The sequence below is a fragment of the Macaca fascicularis genome, chromosome 2, assembly GCF_037993035.2.
Source record: "Macaca fascicularis isolate 582-1 chromosome 2, T2T-MFA8v1.1".
Lineage (NCBI taxonomy): Eukaryota > Metazoa > Chordata > Mammalia > Primates > Cercopithecidae > Macaca > Macaca fascicularis.
Genome location: NC_088376.1, coordinates 129109888 through 129129148, shown reverse-complemented (window position 1 = coordinate 129129148; position 19261 = coordinate 129109888). Strand labels below are relative to the sequence as shown.

At 44.6% G+C, this 19261-nt stretch overlaps 1 protein-coding gene and 1 long non-coding RNA gene across 54 annotated transcripts in view; one reads left to right on the top strand and one right to left on the bottom strand.

Annotated features, from left to right (window-relative positions):
* Positions 1 to 6734: 6734 nt before the first annotated feature.
* On the bottom strand, positions 6735 to 17464 carry LOC135969344 (uncharacterized). Of its 4 annotated transcripts, none has more exons than XR_010584528.2 (5): positions 17260 to 17464; positions 16315 to 16392; positions 15857 to 15971; positions 11548 to 11659; positions 6735 to 6871 (listed from the first exon to the last, which is right to left on the bottom strand). It is a non-coding gene; the product is annotated as an uncharacterized lncRNA (long non-coding RNA). The 4 variants fall into 4 exon arrangements; XR_012431338.1 differs by lacking the exon at positions 17260 to 17464 and adding an exon at positions 17103 to 17149; XR_012431340.1 differs by lacking the exon at positions 17260 to 17464 and adding an exon at positions 16859 to 17094.
* Positions 17465 to 17538: 74 nt separating this feature from the next.
* Positions 17539 to 19261, top strand: part of MAGI1 (membrane associated guanylate kinase, WW and PDZ domain containing 1) — a 677437-nt gene continuing 675714 nt past the window's right edge. For all 50 annotated transcript variants that reach the window (XM_074032628.1, XM_074032621.1, XM_074032638.1 and 47 more), the window contains exon 1: positions 17539 to 18469. In XM_074032628.1, coding sequence (XP_073888729.1) covers positions 18157 to 18469 — 313 coding nt within the window. In that variant the 5' untranslated portion in view covers positions 17539 to 18156. The remainder of the gene's footprint in view (positions 18470 to 19261) is intronic.

Genomic DNA, 19261 nt, shown 5'->3' with positions numbered 1-19261 from the left:
GGCCAAGCTGGTCTCAAACTCCTGGCCTCAAGGGATCCACCAGCCTTGGTCCCCCAAAGTACTGGGACTACTTCCCTGTAGTTGCAGCTACTTGGGAGGCTGAGGCAGAAGAATCTCTTGAACCCGGAAGGTGGAGGTTGCAGTGAGCCGAGATCATGCCACTGTACTCCAGCCTGGGTGACAGTGAGACTCCGTCTCAAAAAAAAAAAAAAAAAAAAAAAGAATACTATTTTTCTATGTGGTCATTTTACTTATTAATACAAAGTATTAAATGAACAAAGGAGCGCCCATCTAAGATATGCACAATCACCAAGTCAAGATAGAAACCCTGCCCCAACTCAATATCATGAATATCATTTGGATTCCTTTCCCCCATGGAAGGAGCTCCCCATGGTCATGGTCAGCTTCTATCTGTGGTTTTGAAATAGAAATCACAGCTTTGAATACTGCCGAATCTGCTGGCCTTTTCTAAACCTGGAATCTGGCAGAACCAACTACTCCCAAAACGCAAGCTGCATTTGCACTATTGAGGCTTTCAGATGGTTATGTCAGATTGTTTGAGTTGTTAGACAGCCAGTCAGTCAGTCAATAAATACAAACTGTGCCCTTTCTGTGTGCCACATTCTGGGTAGGTACTTAGCATGCAGTATTTAACAAGACAGGGTCCCAGCTGCCCCCCTACCCCGTGCCCAGCTTGGTCCAACAGGGAAGGCAGACGGCAAACATATTTATTTAAACAGCTACATACGAACTGCAAGAAACCCTGTGTGATTTGTCCCTTGCTCCTTTCAGCTCCTCAAGGATGCCTCCCCCCTCATTCTCTGCAAGCCAGACGCTGGATCTTTTATTTCCTAAAGCTAGAGCTGTTTCTTTTCACCCCTTTGAACACAGACTGTTCCCTCTATAAGGGAAACACCCTTCCAGTACCATATTCTTTTTTTTTTTTTTTGGAGACAATCTAGCTCTGTCAACCAGTTTGGAGTGCAATGACAGGATCTTGGCTGACTGCAACCTCTGCCTCCTGAGTTTAGGTGATTCTCGTGCCTCAGCCTCCCTGCTAGCTGGGATTACAGGTGCACACCCCATGCCCAGCTAATTTTTGTATTTTTAGTAGGGATGGGGTTCACCAGGTTGGTCAGGCTGGTCCCGAACTCCTGGCCTCAAGTGCTCCTCCTACCTCAGCCTCCCAAAGTGCTGGGATTACAGGCTTGAGCCACTGTGCCTGGCCTGCAGGAGTATGTTTAATGTCTGCTGGGAAAACCTACTTTTCTGAGAATATGAAGCCTTCCAATGCCTGCTCAATTATTTTGTGTCTTGTCACAAGACACAAAGGATATCCTTGTTCTTACGAAATACATACTAAAAATAATATTTAATATTGAGGATGATTGGGAAAAAAAAGGAAGCTGGGTGCAGTGGCTTATGTCTATAATCCCAACACTATGGGAGTCCTGGCCTCTTCCAATACCATATTAACCTCTTCTTCTTCTCTGGATTTCAGTTGAAACTACATTTCCTAAGGGAATCCTTCCCTCAGATTCGATTAGGTGTCTTTATAGCATCTTCCAGCCCTATCTGTGTTTTCCTCTTGGCACATAGTCCCTTTAGAATTAGACATTTATTAGACAGATATTTGATTACTATCTGTCTCCCTAACCAGACTCTATGCCCCATGAGGGTAAGAGTATTTGCATATTGTTTTCCACTTTGCTTTTCCATGCCACACTAAGCAGACTCCCATCTCAGGGCCTTGGTCCTTGCTGATCTCACTGCCCAGAACACTGTCTCCCAGATAGCTACTTGGTCCACATTCTCACTGTCCTCAAACCTCTGCTCAGATCTGCACTTAGCCACAAGGCTTCCCCTTGTCACCTTGTACATAACAACAATCCTAACCTTGGGCATCAAAAGTCCCCCCTTCCCCTTCCATAGCACCTATCTTCAGAGACTCTATTTTCTACTTTGTGTATTGCCACAGTAGAATGTAAGCTCCACGAGAAGAACGCCTTTGCCCAACTAGTTAAGGGCTTTTCCCCCACTAGTTCAAACGTGCCTGATATGTCTTAGGTGCTTGATAAATATTTATTGAATTAAAGGACAAATCATTACCTAAGGTGTAGCAAATTGGCACATGATAAGCACTTGTAAATATTTTGGGAATGCCTGCATGGGGAAGTACAGGTGCTACTAAAACAAATACAAGGCGTTTAACCTAGTTGGAGGAGTCACGTAAGGTAGAACGGAATAAGAAAGATGGGGCTGGGCACAGTGGCTCAAGCCTATAATCCCAGCACTTTGGGAGGCTGAGGCGGGTGGATCACTTGAGATCAAGAGTGCAAGACCAGCCTGACCAACATGATGAAACCCCATCTCCACTAAAAATACAAAAATTAGCCAGGCCTGGTGGTGTGTGCCTGTGAACCCAGCTACTCCAGAGGCTGAAGTGGGAGTATCACTTGAGCCCAGGAGGTGGAGGTTGCAGTGAGCTGAGATCATGCCACTGCACTCCAACCTAGGCAACAGAGTAAGATCCTGTTTCAAAAATGAAAAATAGAAAAAGTAAAAAAATAAAAAGAAAGAGGGTTTCAGCCCTTTTGATGGTGTTAATCCAGTTGGTCAAATGTCAGTCAAACTTTCTTACAGTTGGTGGTTAGACTAGAATGTACAAACAGGAATGGGAACAGTGTTAAACCCTTCACTCCCCAAATTTCCATCTCTCCCATCCCCCTTGCTCTTCAACATATTTTCATTCAGCTGGCGGTTTTTGTAGTTCTGTAGTTTCTTGCCAAGAACAGAGATTGAAAATGTCCCATAGAGAAATCAGCATCAGGGTTAACCAACTGGGAGCCAAACCCTGCAGCTATTTTCCAGCGTTCCTCAACTCCCAGGAGAATCAGAGCAAAAAAAAAAAAAAAAAAAAAAAAAAAAAAAGGGAGCAGAGGTTAGAGGGCAGGGTTCTAGAAGTGTCATTCTCTTACGATGTCTGAGTTGTGTGGGCGGAGGGACTGTAGAGGGTATGGAACAGATAGCCTTGTGCCTGAATCTTTTGGGAGATGAATTTCCTCTCCCTCTTTAAATGTTCTGGTCTTTTAGTTACTAATGATACTAAAGGAGCTATATGGTTTCTCCTGGAGCTGTGTCAGGATATGCTCCATAAATTACCTGGGAGGATGCCATATGCAAATACAAGAAGAAATAGCAGTCTTGGTATTCATGGTGATAGCTTAGTTATCCTCAAGGGGAAGGGAAGGAGAAGTAGGTATCTTTTTTCTTAATAAAGTTTTTCCTATCACCTCCGAATTCCATGGCTGTTCTTGGAAACAGGTTGGAATCAGCCTAGAAATTTTAGTAACAGCAATTTAGCCTAAATTTCAACATAATGCCATATAATAGTTATAGTGCATTGCTATACTCCTTTGGAAACTACTTTAAAGATCTATTCACACAATACTTTTCTGGGATGTAGGAATCCTCTCAAGAAGATAAAAGCCATTCAAAATACGATTGTTATCTCCCTAAACCCAGATCAGTTTGCTTTTAATGTAGTGATTACTAAGAAGATTAGCAACACTCAAGTCATACACAAAGAAAGAAAGAAAGGAACAAACTATATATTAACCATCAACATCATTATTGTTAGGCTAAATGACACCTCGTGTAAAAAGTATTTCATAATAATAGCAATGACACACATTTTATGATTGACGACAGTGGAGCTGATAGAGGTTATAAGACTTGTCTGAGGGCTGGGCTCATGCCTGTAATCCTAGCACTTTGGGAGGCTGCAGTGGGCGGATCACCTGAGGTCAGGAGTTCCTGGTTCAAGCGATTCTCCTGCCTCAGCCTCCCAAGAAGCTGGGATTACAGGTGCCCGCCACCACGCCTGGCTATTTTTGTATTTTTAGTAGAGACAGGCTTTCACTGTGTTGGCCAGGCTGGTCTTAAACTCCTGACCTCAGGTGATCCACCTGCCTTGGCCTCCCAAAGTGCTGGGATTACAGGCGTGAGCCACTGTGCCTGGCTTTTATAACTGGCAGAATCAAAGCCCTGTGCTTTCACACAATGTCTAGACATCCTCAGGCAAGTCTTTTTTTTTTTTTTGAGACATGGTTTCGCTCTGTCGCCCAGGCTAGAGTGCAATGGCGTGATATCGGCTTACTGCAACCTCTGCCTTCCAGGTTCAAGAGATTCTCTGAGATCACGCCATTGCACTCCAGCCTGGGTGACAGAGAGAGACTCCGTCTCAAAAAAAAAAAAAAAAAAAGCCCATGCTTTAAATCAAGATGTTCTGAGCACTATAATATTTTTATTCTCTGTAAGTTATATGGTTATATTGTATACCACATTATATATTATTTTAGCATGTCACAACTTTGTAATGTTGCCAGAGTGGTTTTTTAAAAAATTATTTTAGGCCAGGTGCAGTGGCTAGCACTTTGAGAGGCCGAGGCAGGTGGATCACTTGAGGTCAGGAGTTTGATACTAGCCTGGCCAACATGGTGAAACCCTGTCTCAACTAAAAACTACACAAATTAGCCAGGCGTGGTGGCGGGCAACTTTAATCCCAGCTTCTTGGGAGGCTGAGGCAGGAGAATCACTTGAATCTGGGATGCAGAGGTAGCAGTGAACCAAGACTGTGCCACTATACTCCAGCCTGGGCAACAGAGGAAGACTCCATCTCAAAAAAATATATATTTTATATATATATATTTTATTACATTATATATATAATAAAAAAAATCAGGTCTCACTATATTGCCCAGGCTGGTCTTGAACTTCTGGACTCAAGCAATCCTCCTGCCTCAGCCTCCCAAAGTGCTGGGATTGCAGACGTGAGCCACTGTGACTGGCCATTTTTAAAAAAAATTTAGGTAAAATTCATACAAAATAAAGTTTCCCGTTTTAACCATTGTAAAGTATATGACTCAGTAGCATTTAGTAAATTCATAATGTTGTGCAATCATCACCACCGTCTAGTTCCAGAACCTTTTCATCCCCTCCCAAAATAAATCTCATAACCCTTAAGCAGCACCGTCCTCACTCCTCCTGTCCTCAGCTCTTGACAACTACTAATGTATTTCCCGTTTCTATGGATTTGCCTATTCTGGACATTTCACGTCATACAATATGTGGTCTTTTTTGTTTTCCTTCTTCCACTCACCAATATTTTCAAGGTTGTTTTATGTTTGAGCATGTATCAGTACTTTCCTTCTTTTTATGGTTGAATAATATTTCATTGCATGGCTATACCACATGTGTTTATCCGTTAATCCATTGAGGGACATTTGGGTGTTTCTGAATTTGGCTGTTGTGAATGTTACTTCTACGAACATTTGTGTACAAGTGGTTTGTTCACACGCCTGTTTTCAGTTCTGTTGGGTATATATATACCTAGGAGTGGAATGGCTAGGTCATACAGTAATCCTGTTTGACATATTGAGGAACTCCCCACTGTTTTCCACAGCAACTACACCATTCTACAGTCTCCCCAGCAATGTTTGAGAGTTTCAATTTCTTTGCATTCTCACCAACATTTGTTATTCTCATTTTAAAAAAAAATTACTCATCCTAGTGGATGTATAGTTGTATCTCCTTGTGGTTTTGATTTGCATATCTATAATGACTAATGATGTTGAACATATTTTTCATGGGCTTCAGAGTGTTTTAAGATAAATTTTAATTTTAGAAAAGTTTTAGATTTATGGAAAATCTGCAAAGATTATATAACAGTATGTTAGTAACACAATCCTCATATGAAATGTACTGGAAGGTATCTCTATGCTTCCTCCACTTCTTCTGTCTTAGGCTTTAAATTTTTTGATAGAGAAATATGTCATTGGAACACACTATAGTTATTTATTTATTTATTTATTTAGAGATGGTGTCTCACTCTGTCACCTAGGCTGGAGTGCAGTGGTGTGATCATAGCTCACTGCATTCTTCAACTCCTGGGTTCTAGGGATCTTCCAACTGCAGCCTCTTGAGTAACTAGTACTACAGGCACATGCCACCATGCTTGGCTAATTTTTATTTTTGTAGAGACAGAGTTTCCTTTTGTTGCCCAGGCTGGTCTCAAACTCCTGGCCTCAAGGGATCCTCCCACCTCGGCTTCCTGAGTAGCTGGCATTACAGGCATGAGCCACTGTACCTGGCTCACACTATAGTTACTAATGAAGGCTCTAGCACATTGCTTATTTTGCCTTTAAAACCATAGGGTAGATATTACAGGGATGTTAGAAATTAATAAATGGAACTGTATAGCACAGTGGTTAAGAACATGGTCTTGGTCCTAGTCTCAGTGACACCACATCTGAATACTGGTTATGTCATCTTTGGCAAGGTACTTAATCTCTCTGAACTTCAGTCTAAATTTTCGAAACAGGGATAGCATCTACCGTATAGTGTCACGAGGATCAAGTGAGAAAATGCATTGAAAGCACTTACGTGCAATGTTGGGCACATTGTAAACACTCAATAAATGAGATGTTTACTTTGTTTGCTTGCATTTATTTCATTTTATTTTTGAGACAGACTTGCTCTGTTGCCCAGGCTGGAGTGCAGTGGCACAAACACGGCTCACTGCAGCCTCAACCTCCCGGGCTCAAGCAATCTGCCTGCCTCAGCCTCCCAAAGTGCTGGGATTACAGGTATGAGCCACCATGCTCAGTCTACATTTGAAAGCACAGAACAATCATCTAATTTGTTTGTGTTCTCATAGTTGGTGAGGATCCATGGAAGACCATCATTCTGTCTCAAAGTCCTTCATTCATTCATGCCTATATTCATTCATTCTTCAAATATACATGGAGTCCATGTTGTGGGTCAAGTTGTCAAGGAGCTACCGAGGTAAATAGTAGTCGAAATCATTGACCTGGAAGCAGAAAAACCTAGACTCAAACCCCAACTGCCATTTCCTAGGTGTGTGTTGCTCTGCAAGTTACAAAGCCTTATCAGGCCTCTGTTTCCTCACCTGTAAAATGGGAACGCTAATACTCCCTGCCTTGTAGGGTGGAAAGGATTAAATACATGTATCACATAATGCATTTACCAAAATGCTCAGCACTATAAGCACTCCCTCAAAAAACGTTAGCCATTATTGCTATTGTAGTCATGATTTTTATTAAGACAAAGACAAACTATTGTAAAGATTTAATGTGACAGTACATGCAAAGATTTGTAGCAGTGCATGCCATGTTGTAAATGTGTCTCTATATCAATGTTATTCTTCTTTTGATTTGTTTTTCATCAATTTAAAAATGTAAAGCCATTCTTAGCTCATGAGTCAGACAGGTATAGGTTAAGGAATGGATTGACTGTGGGTTGTAACCCCTGGCATAGGGCATTGTAGGCAGAAAGGATACTTTTTTTTTTTTTTTTTTTTGAGACAGAGTCTCACTCTGTTGCCCAGGCTGGAGTGCAGTGGCACTATCTAGGTTCACTACAACCTCTGCCTCCCGGGTTCAAGTGATTCTCCTGCCTCAGCCTCCTGAGTAGACGGGATTACAGGTACGCACCACCATGCCTGGCTATTTTTTGTATTTTTAGTAGAGATGGGGTTTCACCATGTTAGCCAGGCTGGTCTCCAACTCTTGGCCTCAAGTGATCCACCTGCCTCAGCCTTCCAAAGTGCTGGGATTACAGGTGTGAGCCACTGTGCCCGGCCCAGAAAGGATAATTATGGTTTCATGAAATGTTTGTTTCAACCATATGTGTATATGTGTATGTGTGTGTATGCTACTGATAAAAATACATCTCCTATTGCAAACAGCAATCAGAAAAGTTTGAAAAACATGACTAGAGAAGGTTCTCAGCTATCTGGATAGCAGTATCAGGAAATGCCAGCTTGTCTTAGCAAGCAGATTGCATAGCTTTAGTAGTTTCAGGATTTAGTGGTATCAATTCAAAAAGTGAAGCCATACTGAGATTATATGATAAAATTAATAACTTAAGGAAGGCGAGTCTAGTCTAAAACAGTCTAATCTCAATCCAGGTGACTCTGTATTTTAAGTGAGTTAAAAAAGAAAAAAAAAAGATTGTTATCTGTCTAGTTTTTGCTCCCATCACTCAGCTGTGAGTATTCCCAGCACTCTCAGAGTTCTAGAGGCAAGGTCACAAGATCAAGGTCAAACATCTGAAAAATGTAGATGCTGCGGGTTTGGAAGCAGAAGCATTCCCAAGCATATGCCAGCTTATGCATTCAATAAAGAAGAGGGCTAACTTAATAATTAAAATTGCAGGATCTTCCAACACTTGGCTTAATTCAGCAGTTCTCAGCTGCATCTAAAATCCTTGGGGTACTCCAACTCGGGCAGGCTGAATTTCCAAGCCAGCAGTGTCAGGAATGTTCAGGACACAAGGACTCCAAATTTGGGCACTGACTCCCTCGGGGATGTTGCTCATAACCACTCTGGGTTTGTCTAAGCCTCCCCTCAGTTAGGCAACAGTCCATAAAAATGAGTTTAAAATTCTAGGAACGTGCTAAATCTGGAAAGTGAGTAATACATTATCTTTTTGAGTCCTCATTCATCTGGCTATACAGTTTGGTGGGGGCCAATTTTCCAAAGATGGCACAGTTCAAGGAGCAAGGTTGCTCAGACTCCAGATTGCTTCATTATCCTGAGTCATTTTTCAAAACCCCACCTAGTGTTTGTTGGATCAGCTTTGTGGCAAGATAGCATTGTCCTTTATGGAATCATATATTCACACCGTGGGCAACTTTAACCACCTGAGAACTCTGTGAATGCCTCCATAAAACATATCTTTGAGTATCATAATGTAATCATAAAGCTGGACTTTGTCTTTCACTTCTCAAAATACTTTTAAAATAAATTAGAGGGGAGGAGGCAAGAAATTCTTCTAACAATGACACTTTTAATTTCTAATGCCATGTTTATAAATTAAATTCCTCCCTAATGAGATGTCCTCCACAGTAACCTGGGTTTCCCTGTCATTGACCTTACCAAATACTGATCTTTTTTCTTGTTTCAATATCAAATTAGAAGGTAGGCTTCCTCCAGCAGGGGGGGTGGGGGGTGTGTCTTTTAGTGTGCGCCATCAGTCCCTACAAGGAATTGACAAAATAAGTGTTTAATCAATAATTGTTAAAAACAAAACAAAACAAAACAAAAAACCAGCCATGGCCAGGCATGGTGGCTCACGCCTGTAATCTCAGCAGTTTGGGAGACTGAAGTGGGTGGATCACTTGAGGTCAGGAGTTCGAGACCAGCCTTGCCAACATGGTGAAACCCCGTCCCTACTAAAAATACAAAAAATCAGCTGGGCATGGTGGCAGGCGCCTGTAATCCCAGCTACTCAGGAGGCAGGAGAATTGCTTGGAGGAAAAAAAAAAGCCAGATATGGTGGCTCATACCTGTAATCTCAGTACTTTGGGAGGATGAGGTGGGGGAATGGCTTGAAGCCAGGAGTTCAAGAACAGCCTGGGCAACATAGTGAGACTCAGTCTCTGCAAAAAATAAAAAAATTAGACAGGTTGGGTAGTGCCTGTGGTTGAGCTATGTGGGAGGCTGAGGCAGGAGGATCGTTTGAGCCCAGGAGCTGGAGGCTGTAGTGAGCCACGATTGTGTCACTGCACTCCAGTCTGGGTGACAGAGTGAGACACTATCTCAAAACAAACAAAAATTGCTGGGCTGGGCACAGTGGCTCATGCCTGTAATCCCAGGACTTTGAGAGGCGGAGATGGGCAGATTGCTGGAGCCCAGGAATTCAAGACCATTCAAGACCAGCCTGGTAACATGGCAAAACCCTGTCTCTACAAAAAATATGAAAACTAGCCAGGCGTGGTGGTGTGTACTTGTAGTCTCAGCTACTAGGGAGGCTGAGGTGGGAGGATGGTTTGAGCCTAAGAGGCGGAGGCTGCAGTGAGCTGAGATTGCACCACTGCACTCCAGTCTGGATGACAGACAGAGCCAGACTCTGTCTCAAGAAAAAAAAAATTGCTAAATGAATGAATGAATGAATAAAAACAATCTACCAACTATCATGTGCCATCATGGGATATTTAATTGTTATTTTCAGCTTAGCCTCAGAGAAACTCAAGACTCATTTTGGAACATTTGAAATCAATGTTATGTAGTTTAACGATCCATCTGTATTAAACAAGTATAATACTTGACTGGCTTCCATTGTAAGGGGTTCAATCCTGCAGTGTTGCCAGCTTTAGAATATCTTCAAAACATCTATAAAAATATGGGCCAACCACTGCAGCTTTGATTGAAAGCAAACTCCCACTATACTTGAATTCTTGGAACCTTTAGGTAACTGCAGAAAAGGAGACCATGATAAGAGTCTGCAAAGAGGCCGGGCGCGGTGGCTCAAACCTGTAATCCCAGCACTTTGGGAGGCCGAGACAGGCGGATCACTAGGTCAGGAGATCGAGACCATCCTGGCTAACACGGTGAAACCCCGTCTCTACTAAAAAAATACAAAAAACTAGCCGGGCGAGGTGGCGGGCGCCTATAGTCCCAGCTACTCGGGAGGCTGAGGCAGGAGAACGGCGTAAACCCGGGAGGCGGAGCTTGCAGTGAGCTGAGATCCGGCCATTGCACTCCAGCCTGGGCGACACAGCCAGACTCCGTCTCAAAAAAAAAAAAAAAAAAAAAAAGAGTCTGCAAAGGAACCCACCGCGATGAAGTTTCCCTAAGAAGCCCCGAGTCTACATACACTCTGCCAGGCTTGATTAGGCAGCTGATGAGGTGTTTGAATCACTTGTGTTATTGTGAAAGCCACTGCAAAGTAGGCAGACTCTACTTCTACCCTCAACAACCAAAACTGCTTTATTAGAGACCGAAGTTTCTCTATTCCGTTTCCCTCCTGTTAGTGAAAATCTCCTTTTGGCTGGGATTGCTAAACCTGGATCACGTAGGCTGCTTGTAGCTAACTATCTTTCCTGGTTGGCTGGAGAAGACCCATCTGTATATAGTGGGAGAGGATGAGGGCAACAGACAGCAAAGGAGAATCAAGATACAGAGAGAGAGAGAAAGCTGAGGATGTCAATTGAACCTCTTCATCCAGACATTGAAAACTAGTTTCACCCCTGGTCTTGCCAATTACATGGAGGAATATATTTCATTTTTTGCTTAAGGTAGTTCAACTGGGTTTCTGTCCCTGACAATCAAAAACATCCTAATACAAATTGTTATTTTAGCTTTCTTCAGAATCCTGAATGATCATCAATGGACTATTCATTAAATAAATTTGGAAACATTCAGGGAAAAAATATTATTCGATTATTGAAAGTAATAAATGCAGGTTTATGTAGGTCCAGTACAAGATTCACCCAAATATACGAACTGGTTAATTATTGATGGTAAGATTACAGATGATTTAACTTAATGTGCCTATTTACTTATCTGTTTTAAAAATTTCTTGCAAAAATTTATATTAGTATGGTATTTTTAAAAATATGGGCATTTTACCCTTAGTTTCAATGTATATTTTCCTTTTTCTCCCTCTCAGTTCTATTTTGGTACAGCAAATTGCTAAAGATATACAATAAAGAAGAGGAAGGTTGGGTGCAGTGGCTCATACTTGTAGTCCCAGCTACTCAGGAGGCTGAGATGGGAGGATCACTTGAGCCTGGGAGGTGGAGGCTGCAGTCAGCTGTGATCTCGCATTCCAATCTGGGCAACAGAATGAGATCCTGTCTCAAAAAAAAAAAAAAAAAAAAAAAAAAAAAAAGAGGAAGAAAAGAAATATTAGAGAGTAAGCCATGTTCTAATTACCATATTTTGACAGAGTTGATGGGAGACAATATAAAAGAGGTATACACATCTGTTCTTGAGAAAAGGAGAGCTTCCTGTTCTCAAGGAAATTAGTAAACCATGAGGTATAGTTTCAGTGGAATTATGGAGGACGATAGGCTACTTTGAGATACTTAGTATTTTACATAGCTGAACCATTTGGGAAATTTTAGGAGAGATACTCGTGATACACTTTTTGATTTCCCTTGGTTCCTCAGACCAAAAGTCTAACCAAATATTCCAGTTCCCCTTATTCATTTTTTTTTTTTTTTTTTTTTGCACATAAGTGAAACAGAACATTAACCAGGATTAAAATCCTTCCTGGAGTTACTTCCTGGACTATTAAAATAATAGTTCATATATGATATCTTGAATGGTCACACAATTGTCACACAATTTAATATTTTATTTACTTATTTATGTATGTATTTATTTATTTTTTGAAATGGAGTCTTGCTCTGTCACCCAGGCTGGAGTGCAGTGGCATGATCTTCGCTCACTGTAACCTCTACCTCCTGGGCTCAAGCGATTCTCTTGCCTCAGCCTCCCTAGTAGCTGGGATTACAGGTGTGTGCCACCACGCCTGGCTAATTTTTGTATTTTTAGTAGAGATGGGGTTTCACCATGTTGGCCAGGCTGGTCTTGAACTCCTGAGCTCAAGTGATTTGCCTGTCTTGGCCTCCCGAAGTGCTGGGATTACAGGTGTGAGCCATTGCGCCCAGCCTTATTTTATTTTTTATTTTTATTTTTTGAGACACGGTCCTGCTCTGTTGCCCAGGCTGGAGTACAGTGGTGCGATGATAGCTCATGGCAGCCTTGATTTTCTGGGCTCAAGCAATCCTCCTTCCTTAGCTTCCTGAGTAGCTGGGACCACAGGTGGATCTCACCACACTTGGCACATTTTTCGTATGTGTTATAGAGATGGGGTTTCACCAGGTTGCCTAGGCTAAGTTCAAGTGATCATCCACCTTGGTTTGCCAAAGGACAACATTTTATTTTTTCTTGCTCGGTTGAAAGTACTGAAGGGAAGAATACTATGGTCAGAGGAAACTACCCATCTGCCTCCCTGGCAAAGAAAAGAACAAGTTATCGAGTGAGCCATAAATGCCCTCCATGAGATGACTAGGAACATGGCCCTCACTGCCCTTTGCCATCTATCTGTCCTAATGGCTTCAATCTCCCCTACTGGTCTTCTGCTCTAAGTTACCTGTTTGGAGTCAGTTACCCTACCATATACAATCTATTTATATTGACACCTCTAATGTATGCCTCCTGACAGCTTTCTTCAGAAATTAAAAAATAACCAATTTATATGTCCTCCTTTGCCCCTGCAACTGACCAACTTATTTCCCATCCTCATGTTTTCAGAAAAAGGAGATTAAGAAAAATTACCACTTTAAACTGCAATGACACATTTCTTTAATCACAACTGGAAAACTTTAGAAAGAAATATATTTGGGAGAAGGAAAAGAAATGCACATTTCATATTCATGGTTTTTTTTCTTCCCCCTAGTAGAACTAGCTACATACAAATAAGACCTTAATTTGTCTAGAGTTTATTGTGTTACAGTTTATTTCTCAGCTGAATCTACCCTCTGTATTAGGAGTTCATTGTTGAAATGCTTATGTAATAATATAAGGCTGTTTGGCATGTCACCTGTACTGCAGCCTGAACGCTGTAGAAATGTTTGCAAATTCATTCTCTTTACATTCCTGAATTATTTGAATCTTCAGAGCCCACAGATGGAGAATGGGAGATTGAGTTCTGGAGTGAAACACTGTATCCTTTAGATTAAAGTGAAGAGACAGAAAGGAGGGGGACTTAATTACTGTGTACACACTATATAACAGATTCAAGAGTCCAGAGCATGCTGTCACCCAAATATGCTAAATGGCCACATGCTATCCTCTTAGACTACAGTGGTTGGGAGCATGGGTTTTGGGTCATGCCTCCAGGTTCACTTCCTGGTTTTGTTACTTTTAAGCTCTGGGGCAAGTTTCTTCACTTTCTTAGCTTCATTTTCCTCAGTTAGAAAATCAAGGTCATTCCTGATAGTTCCTACCTTACACAGTTGTGGTGATTGCATAAAATAACTCACATCAGTTGGGCGCCATGGCTCATGCCTGTGATCCGAACACTTTGGGAGGCCGAAGTAGGCAGATCACCTGAGGTCAGGAGTTCGAGACCAGCCTGGCCAACATGACAAAACCCTGTCTCTACTAAAAAACAAAAATTAGCTGGGCATGGTGGTGCGCTCCTGTAATCCCAGCTACTTGGGAGGTTGAGGCATGAGAATCACTTAAACCCAGGAGGCGGAGGTTGCAGTGAGCCTAGACGGTACCACTGCATTCCAGCCTGGGCGAGAGAGTGAGAGTTTGTCTCAAAAACAAACAAACAAAAACCAAACAAACCCAAAAAACCCAACTCACATCACTATGCTGACATACACGGTAAGCTTGAAAGTTAGGTATTTTATAGCAGTATTTCTCCCATCAGAATGTATTGCCAAATTCATAGCTAAAGTGAGATAAGTCAGAACACTAGGATCTTAGATCTATTCAGGAAAAATCTACTTCACAATGACATGACTACAAGCTCTTTCCATTGAAAGTAATGGCAAAACCTGCAATTACTCTTGCACCAACCTAATATAAATACCCCTGTTCTGGCCACCAAATCTAAATTGGCTTTGGATCAAAGGTCACATATTACACAATTTCATATCATACTTTATCCATTTATTCAACAACTGTGTATGGTACACACTCCACACAAGGCATGGTTCATGGTTTTTGGTACTGAGGTTTCAAAAGTTGGATAGGAGAGAGAGAGATGATCTCTGCCTTGAAGCTCTCCAGTCTGGGACACAGGAACTAGACCAGGTGAAACAGCAGCCAGGAAGATGCAGAGGGAGCATCCTGGAAACTGGCAGCCTTGGCTACTTTGAAGGTTCAAATTATTTTTCATTTTCCTGGATTAGAATAATATCTATTCTCTCCATATTGCCCTCTGTGCCCACAGGTACTATTTCTTCTCTTGGGGCTTTTCCACATCTAAAACCTGACGTATGCTAAATTCCATGTTCTTTCCTTTCTCAGCTGCTGTGGGGACACCTGGAATCCTGGCAAGAGGGGGATGTTGTTGCATTGGGAAGAATCACAAAACGCCTGGTCTTGTCCAGCCCTTGGACTCCCCTTGAGTGGAGAGGTAGGGGACTCCTAATTTAAGGTTGGTTGTGGGTATTCTTAGCAAACACTTACACTTTACTAGAATATGAAGTGGCACAGTGGGGAAACGCACAAGGTTAAGCTTACTAAGCTTACTAATGATTTGCAGGGGAATCTGTGACTCCCCAATAACATGGAAAGTAAAAACATACGTTTTTGTGGAGTCATTTGACAAATATTTGAGCATTTACTAGTACTGGGCACCATTCTAGGAACTGGGAATAATACATCAGTAAACCAAACTGTCAAAATGTCCTGCCCTCCTTGAGTTTTTATTTTACACAGAGATGTGGATCACAGGTTTATTTGACAAAAAGGTCTGGGGCCCAAACAATGCTTTGGAATCAAGATAATAAACCCATGGTGCTCAGCATTGTGTACCAACACCACATAAGGGGAACCTTAAAAGTCCAAATGACTTAGCCCTTCCTTGAGATTCTGATTGGCTGGATCTGTGTTTGGATTTGAGAATTTATGTTTTGAAGTGCTGTTCATATTGACTTAGATTGCTTCTGAAAAAAAGCTGGAGACGAAGTTCCTCTCACCAAGCAAAGCCATGAAAAATTGGTCACCTCCTTTTTTCAGAAGCACAATAATGCAATGGGATTTTCAGTTCTGGATATCCCAAGAGAGAAGCATCAATATCCCTCCTTATTTTTATTAGCTTAGAATGCACCCTACAAACAATGCTTTAAAAGGATGTTTAAACGTATGCCTAAACCGGGTGTGGTGGCTCACATCTATAACCCCAGCACTTTGGGAAGCAGAGGCAGGAGGTGGCTTGAGTCCAGGAGTTTGGGACCAGCCTGGGCAACTAACATAGGGAGACCCTCCCATGTCTACAAAAAATTAAAAAAATAAAAAACTACCTGGGCATGGTGGTGTATGCCTGTAATTCCAGATACTCAGGAGACTGAGGTGGTAGGATTGCTTGAGTCCAGAAGTTTGAGGTTACAATCAGCTAGTCGAGCTACTGCACTCCAGCTTGGGGACAAAGCAAGACCATATCTCTAACAACAATAACAACAAAACCAAAAAACAAACACACAAAGTATGCCCATATTTTTTAAGTTCTAGAAAGGAGAGGATAAATGATCATACTACCTAACTTGAATCCCCAAATGATTTCCTAATTCTCTTCCCAAATAGTAATACTACTATTAATAATATAATGAGTTTTTATTATATGCCCCTTTATAAGTGTTTTCCCATTTAATACTTCCAACAACCCTGTGAGGTCTTGTTCTACTTATTTGATCAGCGAGAAACGGAGGCGCGGAGGTCACCAAGTTTGCTCAAGGTCACACAAGTGGACCCCTAAGCCTACCTCTTAATCTCGACCACTGTGGCATTCCATCCTTTCTCCATCGTTTCAACGTACCCGCCTTATTTCTTGGACTCTCTCCTGCGACCAAAGATGAACAAAAATTATACATCACTAAAGAGGAAAAAAAAAAACTGCTGGGGAGACTACCGAGCAGGCCGATTTGAGAAGTATTTGGGAAGGGCAGCCTTTCTGTGGTACGGGAGTCTTTTCTGTACGCCACCTCGCCGGGACAGAAGTCACTCCACCCGCACCCCGGGCGACCTCCGGAGGCCGCAGCTACCCCCGGGCTGCGAATTCCGAGAGGTGGCCGCCGCGCCCACACCCTCGCGGGCGCCAGGACGCAGGGCACGTCCACGCCCGGCGGGGATCCTTATCTCCCGGCCCCGGAGTAGGTCCGCAGGCTTCCAGGCTCTGCGAGGAACTTGAGGCCGGGGCAGATGACTGGGTCCAGCAGTCTCTGCTGGAAGGACAGTTGAAAAGCTAGAGGGATCACTTTTTTGGTTGAAGACCTGAACCCACACTAGCCCCATGGCTTCTCTCTCGCCTGTAGTTTCCCGTGTCCTAAAAAGTTGGTCTCAAAGTTTAAGGATGCGGGAGTGTGTGCGGGCGCGTGTGACCCGCACAGGGATCCCAGTTGCGGGACCGGGGGACCGGGGGATCCCACCGTCCCTCTCCCCCGGGTCGCAGAGACCCTGGCAGACCCCGCGCCAGGACCCGAACCCGCGAGCGCAGGACAGGCGGGGAGGCGGCGAGCGCCCCGGGGAGGGTCTCAGGGGTTTCAGTGGGACCTGCGGCGGGGGACGGCGAACCAGCTGGGCTGGGTGACCGACAGCCTGGCCAGCCACTGGCCGAGGGCGGTTAGGAGGCTTAGGGCCGGCGCGAGTGCGTGCGCGTGTGCGTGAGTGTGAGCGCCAGGGTGAGTGTGGCAGCCTCCCCAACCCCCACCTGTTTGAAATGTTTTTCAAATGCCAAAGCCATATTGCCCGGGTTTCAAAAGTTGCAAACAGTTGGAGTAAAACACGTGCGCAGCCCCCCAGTCCCAAAGGAATCCGCGGAGTCCAAGGCACTGAAAGAAAAGGAGGGAGGAGAGGGGTTCATGAAGGTTTGGGGGAAGTTGGCTTCTCCCGGCAGGTCGGTTTTAGGACCCATCGGGAAGCACATTGGAATCTCTCCCTTTGGGGAGGAGGGGAGGGGTGGGCCGGCCGGCTGGCGGCCGCGGGGCGCATGCGCGCGCGTCTCCTGTCGCCGGCCGCTGCGCTCCGCGGCGCGGAATAGAATGAACTGTAACAAAACAAGCCGAGCCTTTGTATCTGCTTAAAGGGGCCGCGGGCACTTACCTCCCGTCCTGCTCCCCCCCCAGCCCAGCCACCGCGTCTTCAGGGCTCCCGGCAAGTGGCTGGAAGGGCTTCCTTCACCCTCAGGAACAGCCCGCCCGCGAGGAGAGGCGAGCCGGCGGGAGGCAAAGAGGAGGCACCGCATTTGTAAAAGGCAAGAGAGAAAGGAAGGAAGGAAAAAAAAAATAACCCGAGCGGCGCAGAGTGGACTCTGGTCCGGGAGAGCACGGGCGGGCGCTGGAACGTGGACCCAGAGGCACCGGAATGCAAACAAAGCTCGCGGGCGCCTGTGCGGGGCTCGCGGGGAAGCCCAGAAAGTTTGTTTTATGATGGCTTGAGTGCGCGAGCGTGTGCAGGGGAGCGAGGCTGCCAAGTTTCTCTCTCCTGTTTTGTGATTTGGGGAGAGATGTTTCTCCCATGAACCAGCGTAGGCTTGGGGGCTCGTGCTGTGGGGGGCACCTGTCTCTCGTTTTATTTTATTTTTTTTGGAGGAGGGGTGTAACTCATCATGTCCAAAGTGATCCAGAAGAAGAACCACTGGACTAGCAGGGTTCACGAATGCACCGTGAAGCGAGGACCCCAGGGCGAGCTGGGGGTGACGGTGCTGGGAGGCGCGGAGCACGGGGAGTTTCCGTACGTCGGAGCGGTGGCGGCGGCCGAGGCAGCGGGGCTTCTCCGCGGTGGCGAGGGCCCGAAGCTGGGCGAAGGGGAGCTGCTTCTGGAGGTGCAGGGGGTCCGGGTGTCCGGCTTGCCCCGCTATGACGTGCTGGGGGTCATCGACAGCTGCAAGGAGGCCGTCACCTTCAAAGCCGTCAGACAAGGTAAGGCGGGGCGCGCCTTTGGGGGGCGCCCCGAGAAAAGGAGGGCGGTCTGTGGGCTGCCCCTCATTCTCGATTTCCCGCTTCCCTCCTCAGAGCACAGTGAAGAGAAGTTGAGGCCGTGCGCCTTGTGGTGGCGGTGAAATACACAAAGTTGTTGCGAGGTTGTGGGGTTGTTTGCCCACCTGCGTTTTGAAGAGGGGGCTGGGTTTGCGCAAGGTAGCTAGGGGACGTTTCCCAGGCCTGGCTGGCCAACCTGTTATCTCCGCCACCAAGTGCAGTGCAGTCTCGCCTGCACCCGAGGGAGAGTTGGGGAACTGAGTCAGGGGCATGGTGGACGCTGTCCTGGCTCCTTGGGGGAGGGATGCAGCTGGCGTTCTTTGGCCACGAGTCAAAGTATACAGAAAGAGAGGGTATGTAGTTTATTGGACCTCCCCCATCAGAAAATCTGCTTCACCTCGCGACCCCTCCAGGTGAGCTAGGACACGACTGCCTGGCCTTTCCTGAGCCCGCCGCCAGAAGAGCCTGCATTCACCCCTCAGCGAGATGACGCATGTGTCTCCACCGTGTGGCCCAGCCATAGACTAGGGGGAGAGGGGGAGGGGGTGTTTGCTTTTAGCTCGAATCGGGTCCAAGTTTACCCTGCCACCACCACCATCATCGTCATTATTGATGATGAAAATGAAGGTAGTATTCATTGTTGGCTTACTACATGCCGGGCTCTGTGTAAAATACTTTACTTGCGCTATCTCACTCCGATACTACAACAGTTCTATGAACGAGTTGTTATTATAT